The sequence below is a fragment of the Corvus brachyrhynchos genome, unplaced genomic scaffold, assembly GCF_000691975.1.
Source record: "Corvus brachyrhynchos isolate BGI_N302 unplaced genomic scaffold, ASM69197v1 scaffold32, whole genome shotgun sequence".
Taxonomy (NCBI): Eukaryota; Metazoa; Chordata; class Aves; order Passeriformes; family Corvidae; genus Corvus; species Corvus brachyrhynchos.
The window spans coordinates 9385117-9392806 of NW_008237919.1; the positions used below are offsets into that span (position 1 = coordinate 9385117).

The following is a 7690-nucleotide window of genomic DNA, read 5'->3' on the forward strand; positions in this document are numbered from 1 at the left end:
AGTTTCTATGTTCATGTTTGTTTTTGTTACATCATTTAACTTACAGGCTATCTTTTCTGTCAAATGCAAGTAAAAGTCACAACTACAGAAAACTGTAAGAAATTTTGAACTGGTAGGAAAGAGATTGTGTTTTAACTGAGGAGTCCTTTTTCCCCAAAAGCAAGGAAGAGACAAATCTGTAGGAAAACAAGCTTTGGTAAAGGAAGTAACTTACTAGTGCAAATACTGTTTCTTTTAGCTCTCTCATGGTTTAGGACCAATGTTCCCCAATTTAGTGTTCCCACTGCAATAATCCAAACTATGTGCTGCTTGCTCACTCCCCCATCCCATTCCATTCCCTTTCCCAGTGTCAGACTGGAGAGGAGAATTGGAGGCACAAAAGATGAAGATTATGGGTTGAGATAACAATTTACTGGGAACAGCAGTGAAATAAGAGGCATAACAGCACCAATATAAATAAAGGGCTACAAGAAAAGCAAACTATTTACATGTGAAAAGAAAGTGCTCCACACAGAAAACCAGTTATACTCAAACTGCTGCCATGCTGCCCTGGAGAGGTGGTACAGAATAAGCACCCCTCCTGGCTACTGCAGAAATTTTCCTTGTTCGGGCCAGAACCAGGACAAACACTACTGCTAAAAAATGATCTGAAGTCTTCTCCCCTCATGTGAGGTGTATACCATGTTCTAGTTCCAGGGTCACTTTTGTGAATTAATAGAGTTGGTTCACTTTCCCTTGGTAGATCTATTGGGTTATGTTGGTATTCTGCCAGCTTGTGCAGTGATCCCTTCTGTGATGAAAGTTATCTGATAAATATAGGTAAAGAAAACAAAAACTGAAGTGTTAATCAAAATGTTTGTTTTGCTCAAAGGTTTGGACAGTCCATTTTATTACTGCTTAGTTCACTGCAGATTACATAGTGTTACAAGAGGAGAAATACTGTGTTCATCTGCACTTGGCTACTGAATTTTGCAATGGGATCAGTAGGCAGATACTAATACCTAATTTTTTTATTTCTTCCAAATGTCAGTGAAATTAGAGCTGCCTCTATAATTAATTGACTCTTATAGTTCACATGTAACAAACTGTTTTAACTCTATAGTAATTCTTATTTCAGTGCAATTTTTAGTGCATTTTTCTTCTGTGTAACAAAAGGTACCAACCAAATTGCAGTCAAACCTTTAATACCAAGATTGAGAAATCTTTTTATTTGCTAACAGCTGAGAATAGCATAAACATTTGAAAAGCATTACTTCTGTGTAAAGTGGTCATGTAGACCACCATACAGTATAAGGCTGTGATTTTTCCATTTGTAAAAAAGTAAGCTTGAAAAAATTGTGTACTGCTTTTCTTTAGGGTCCTGAGTGCATTCAGTATCTTCAGCAAGAGTATTTGCCTTCTCTGCAAGTAGCTCCTGAGATAATCCAGGTAGGAACTCCTAAACAAATACTTGGAAAACTCTTTAACAATCATAAATGTTAAATGGGGAGAAATGGATATTTACAAATTTAACCTTCTTTTATCCCACAGTAAAATTTACTCAGTTATTGCATATGAGAGTAGGATTAATTTATCATAAGGAATAAAGACACTGTAAAGGTACCTCGTAAAAAAAAAAAAAAAAAAAAAAAAAAAAGAAAGAGTTCAGTGTTTGTAACTGGCTAAGCAATCTTCCTACTTTAATTCAAATTTTAACTTGAAGATCTCCTTGTAGATAGTCATGTTTCTTTCTCCTCAGCTAAAAGTGAATCAGATATCCTGTATTTGAAAAAAAAAAAAAAAACCCAACCAAACAAATTGCTTTTTACCCTAGAATGCACTTGGGCTGTCATAGCCTTCTACAAGTTTTTTTCCATAGCGCACTTTTCTTCGGTTGTACATTAGGGAAAACAGAAGCTAACATCAATGGCTTTGCATATGAATATATCTCAGGTTGTTTTATTGCTTCAGTTAGTTACTTTGTATTTCTTTGTTCTCACAGGAGTTCTGTCAAGCACTTCAGCAGCCTGATGCTAAAGTTTTTAAAAATTACTTAAAGGTATAAAGGTTTTTTTCTTTGAATAGCTTTTAGTTCCATTTGAAGTTTACCATACAATTCAGTCATAGTAGTGACTTGAAGTAAAATCAAAATACTGAATTATTTAGTAGTTTTTAGCTATTGGGAATCTCCAAGTAGTAAAGCAGTTAATTGGAAAGACAGAGCAAACAGCCATAAATCTACAAAATTGTCACTCGTTCTTAGCAGCTTGCTGTCTCAGTAGTTTGATACTCTTGTGGCTTTTGTTTAATATCTGAAAAAGCAAAAATGTGGTGCCTAATTGTAGAGAATGTCAGATTGCATCATTTTTGAGGGTGTGAGTGTAACCAAATAGCATGTCGCATCCCTAAACTTAATGTGTTAACCTGTATGTTAAACCCAGAAGTTAGCTCTTTCAAACTAATTCTGTTATACCTCAAGCATTCCATGTCTTATATTTCCTTTAATTTTTTAAAAATAATTCTTCACAGGTATTTTTCCAGCGAGCCAAGCCCTAAGGAAAGTACTGGAATCTCATGTACCTGTTTCCATAAAGCAGAACTCTGGTTGTTAATTTATAAAAAACGCTAACTCTTGTGCCATTCAAACTGGTTTTGTTTTTAAGAAATGTTGCTTTGTGCTCACATCAGTATGTACTTTAACCTTTTGCAAAAAAGAAATGCAAATTCCCCACCTGTGTCTCAGACATGAAGGTATGTGACAACATGAAAAATTATCTGTATACACAAACTTTTATTATGTATAGGATGATTTAAGCTTACACTGTAACACATACAGCAATGAAATTACACTTATTTTTTAAATTAAATGAATTAAATGTAAAAATACCTTCAGACCATAGCAATGGTTATTAAAATGTGTACATTTTTGATACGGAGTAAAATGTTTTAATAAGACATAAAATTCATTTGTTCCTGTATGGTGACATGAAAATAAAACAATCAAAGTCCTTCTTGTAGATAGTCATTTTATTGAAGTTGTCTTAATGATAAAATATATATATACCTCCTATAAAACAGATTGGTGTAATAAATGATTTCATTTAAAAGTAGCATCTGGTTCTATCTTTTTTTTATAAAAACAATAAAATTCTATCCAGTGAAATGTGTAAGTCTCTCTGAATCATTTTGGCTGAATCTTTAGAAGCTACAGCATTCTTGAACCTACTGGCTGTTATATTTGAGTGGAACCTGGCAATTTTTCTGATGCTTAGATAATAAATTGTGTTGCTCCCTTGCATGTGGAAGATGCTGGCAGAAAGAATTGCATTCACTGCAATATTTCAGTAGCGTCAGTGGTCTATACAGTGATTTTTAGTAGAATGCTGCTAGTTTTATTTTTTTAATTCTCTAAAATGACAAGTTTTTGTAACTATTTCATAGGGGCAGAGGAAGGTTCGAGTCTTGCCATGCACGGGATTTATAATCCTTTCCTCATGAACTGATGTCCATAGTAAAAAGCTGACTTACCTCTACCATAATCGGATGAGCATTTTTCCTAGACTCTGTGGTGCTGTGTTCCTCATTCACTTTAATTGGAAAATAAATGGGAAGGTGGGTCAGAAGCAGCATCTGGAATCAAGAGTGTGGTGATGTTTTGAGGATACTGTCATTTTCATTTTTCAGTGAGGGAAGAAAATACCTTTACTACCTTCAATAAGACAGTATCACTTCTGTAAGATTTTGTTCCTTATTTATATGTGTTTAATCAAAAGTTTCTTGTTATTCGATTAGTTGTATCACAGAATGAGTGCTTGTGGTGCTTTTCATATTTCCTAGTTTCACAGTCCTGTTTCCCTCCCTTTGCTGCCATACCAATGCTCCATTTCATTTTCTCCCATAGTACTAGAAACCTTCCCTCTCTGACTTGGTGCTTTCCCGGTGTTGCCATTCTCCTGCACCTCCCCAGCACAAAGGCTGCACCCCTGACACTGCAGCTGTGGCTGAGCATTTGCTGCCAGTCTTCTGTGTCAGGCTTGGCCTCCTTCCTTATGGAAGTTTTACCACACAGAGGGCAGAGCTTTCACTAGGCAGATTATGAAGCGAACAATAAAGCTTCCATCTTTAGCAAAGCTTTTTGGGTTTAAGTCACAGTGTAATGGAGTAACTCTTAGTTTTTATATATGATTTAGGGTTTTACTGCTAAGAGGATGATTTAGCTATTATTAAATTAGAGCCTTATGAGCAAATTCTTTAAACTGGCCACTGCCAAAAGAGACCCTTTTCCTTCCTCAATCCCACCATCCTTCACCCATCCCACAGGTCCCTTTGTGCCAAGTCTGGAGCTCATCTATGCCCATAATCAGCTATCCAGGAAGCTGAAGCAGCAGAAACACTTCCCCCTCACAGTGTGTTGCCTGCTTTGGTGGTGGCATGTGAGAATGGATATAAAGCAGAGAGCGCCAAGTGTAGGAGCAAGCCGTGTGTGGCACCCATTAGCCTGCTTCTATTATGAAGTTGTACCCTGCCCTCCCATCCGTAACTGAATGAGTATCTTGTAGGATGAGTGGTCTGGATCTTCAGAGAGTGTAAGTTGGTTCAGCCTGAAGAATTAAAAAAGGATTTTTTGTTTTTGTATGCTTTTGTATGTGTTTCTGACTAGCTGTGGGGTTGGGTACCTGTGTGGGATGTGAATTACACAAGTTATACAGACATACAGTATGATAATCACAGAATCATTTAGATTGGAAAGGACCTCTAAGACCTTCAAGTCCAACCACTAAGCCAGCACTGCCAATCCCACCACTCAACCATGACCCCAAGTGCCATATCCAACACATCTGTTAAGTACTTCCAGGGACGGAGACTCAACCACTTCCCTGGGCAGCCTGTTCCACTGCTTGACCACCTTTTTGGCAAAGAAATTTTCTTCCTTCATAAAATGGTTGTTCAAGATTCCAGGCATTTCAGAAAAGCAGGAAATACCAGGTTCCAGAGCAAGAGTTTTTTATCTAAGAACGGGTTTTTTTGTCAATGCAAGCAACTATTCCACTGAATTCTCCTAGATGGCTTTGTATCTATGCAACAAGAGGAAGAGTATAATTAGTGTGAGGAGGTTTGCTTGGGAACATTAATCTGTATATGTTGTAAACAGATTTGGAATGAATTCTCTCGTGGCAAGATGGAAAGAGCTGTCTTACATCATGGAATTGCACCTCTTCCCTCTGCAAAACTACAGAAGAAAATGGAACTATGAAAGGCAGTTCCAGCAGAAGTGAAGTTGGCTGCTGAACAGCTTTGCTTATTCTGCTTCAGCTGTGATGCCCCTTAAGTACTTAAATCAAATATAGAAAGCGAATAGATTACAAGCATAAATGGGTCAAAATATTTGATTTTCTTTAGAGAATTTGTAATACAGGAAAAACAATTATTAACTTGCTTATGAGTTTCAAGTGTTACTGTTCTCACCCACTTACTGGTAAAGTTAGTGGTTGTCCTTTTGGTAAGGTTGGTAAAATGCAATTTCTCACTCAAAATTTTTAAAAGTTAAATAATTCAATCAGATGTTCATTCTTTCTTGGCAAATATCTAGTATGATTTCCACTCTCCCCTGTTCTTACCTCATTTTTGCTAGGTTCCCCAGAGGGTCCCAGGAAAAATATTAGAAGAACATACTGTATTTTGCCTGTTTTAGTGCCTTCAGCTCTAATTAACTATGTTCAGCTTGACTTTTTTTTTGTCTCCCTAGCATTTTTTCTTTTGGAATTCTGGCATTCACAGCTACAAGTGTGAAGACTGTTTGCAACACGCCAGCTTTAGCTGCAATTCCCACAGACATATTGTTAGGCTGGAGTTCCAACAGTGTACAGCTACAGACTGCTGAATTTGGAACATGAATGAGAATCCAAATACCAGAGAGGTGAGAAATAGCAAAAGTTTTACTTTTATGTTAAAAAGAAATGGAAACAAGCAAAGTAAAAAAAATCTAGAAAAAACCTGCAATGGCACTTTCCTTTTTGGTGTCTGTTTTTTCCTATTCTTAAATTGGGCATAACATTTTCCTCTGATTCATGCTGTTAAACATTTAAAGGTTAGAGAAGATCTTCGGTGCATAAGGATCACTGATTATCTTGCAGACATACCCAAAAAATGAACCGTTTGGATCATGTGAACTGTATGAATCTTTCTCATTGCTTCATGAACGGGGGAAAGCACATGGATGGTAACTGCAGTGAGAGCAGTCAGTGGCCAGCCCCAGGGGCTGGATGACACTGCATCTGAGATACTCTAGGTATTAAATAAACAAAGTCCTGGGGAACCCGGTCTGAAGTCAGCACTGACACTGCTTTGAGCAGGTGACTGAACCAGAGACCTCATCCATTGTGAATGAGACTGTAATTTAAAACATCAGTTTTACAAAGCATCATCATACTTAGCCAACAGTTTCATTTTATTCAAAAGTGGAAGCAAATACATATTCACAAAGAGAAGTTCACAGGCGTTTTCCTGATTTTGTGGGGGCCCTTGCTAAAATCCTTATTAACAATCTGATGAATATTTCTGAAGAAGACAAAGCTGGCTCATGGGTATCCAGCTGATAGAAAAATACGGCTTGCAAAGCTGGGTACAGAGGAAAGGGTAACAGAAATAAACCATGTAACACTGCAATGTTTTGAAAGATGCAAGGACAGAACAGAAATGTAGTAGGGAACTATTCCCTCTACAATATAGCATTATAAAGCAAAGTTCAGATGCCAACAAATGGGGGAAATAAATTAAGCATTTAAATTAAGACCATAAATGCATCAAAGTCAATTTATCAGTTTCACTAAGGAGAACTTTGGAAAAAGCTTAGTGCCCTGTAACAAGTGAAGCAGAGAAAGTTTGAACTTGTGATAAAAATTACAAATGTGACCGATAGGTAAGATAATGACAATAAACAAAGCCTGTGAGCAAGAGGCTGCTGTCAGTTCCTCAAGACACTAGGCTTCCAAGATTTGGGAAGATGGCAACTGCAAACAGGAAATATAGAGGATCAAAACCGGGATCGCCGTGGGATGAAAAAAAAAAATCTTTTCACTATTTTCCCGCTATAATTATGATCAGATTACATTATGTATATATTATAAAATTATCAATATTTTTCATTATAAAGATCGTTTATTGGAACAGCAACATTACAGGGCAGACAAAAAACCACATAGCAAGGGATAAATCAGCCGGGAACTTTGGTTTAAAACGTATCAGTAACAACTGAGCGGGATCAGGGATGTGAGAACTACCAGTATTTCGTGAGGTTTAAACAAGGTGGAACAGAGAGCAATTACACGGGGCAGGAAAACACTTCTCCCGGGTATCCGCTGAGCGCGCCGTGGGGAGGCGGGGGTCCCACAGCTCGGGCCCAGTGGCCCGGGGCAGGGACAGAGGCAGCTCTGTCTCGGGGAGCCGAGGAAGCGAAGCCTCCGCCGGATCCATTACGCAGCAAAAAAATCACCACGGCACCCTCCCGGAACCGCTCCGAGCCTATTGGGAACATCGCGCCAGCGAAAACACCCGGAGTGACCACTTTTGAACAACATCCGACTCCCACTTTCCCATGTTTCCCAGGTGTTCCCCTGTCTCGCGGTTCACCGCCGCGGGGGCGGGCGCTGCTCCCTCGGCCCCCCCCGCGCACGGCTCCCCTCCGTCCCCGCCGGGCGGGAAGGGCGCGGTG

At 38.5% G+C, this 7690-nt stretch overlaps 1 protein-coding gene across 2 annotated transcripts in view; it reads left to right on the plus strand.

Annotated features, from left to right (window-relative positions):
• Positions 1–3089, plus strand: part of XPOT (exportin for tRNA) — a 28206-nt gene extending 25117 nt beyond the window's left edge. Inside the window, exons 24-26 of one of the 2 annotated variants that reach the window (XM_008632787.2) lie at positions 1357–1428; positions 1982–2038; positions 2509–3089. In XM_008632787.2, the coding sequence (XP_008631009.1) occupies positions 1357–1428; positions 1982–2038; positions 2509–2535 (156 nt within the window). In that variant the 3' untranslated portion in view covers positions 2536–3089. The remainder of the gene's footprint in view (positions 1–1356; positions 1429–1981; positions 2039–2508) is intronic. The other variant, XM_017733187.1, reaches the window with a different exon arrangement.
• The last annotated feature ends 4601 nt before the right edge of the window (positions 3090–7690 follow it).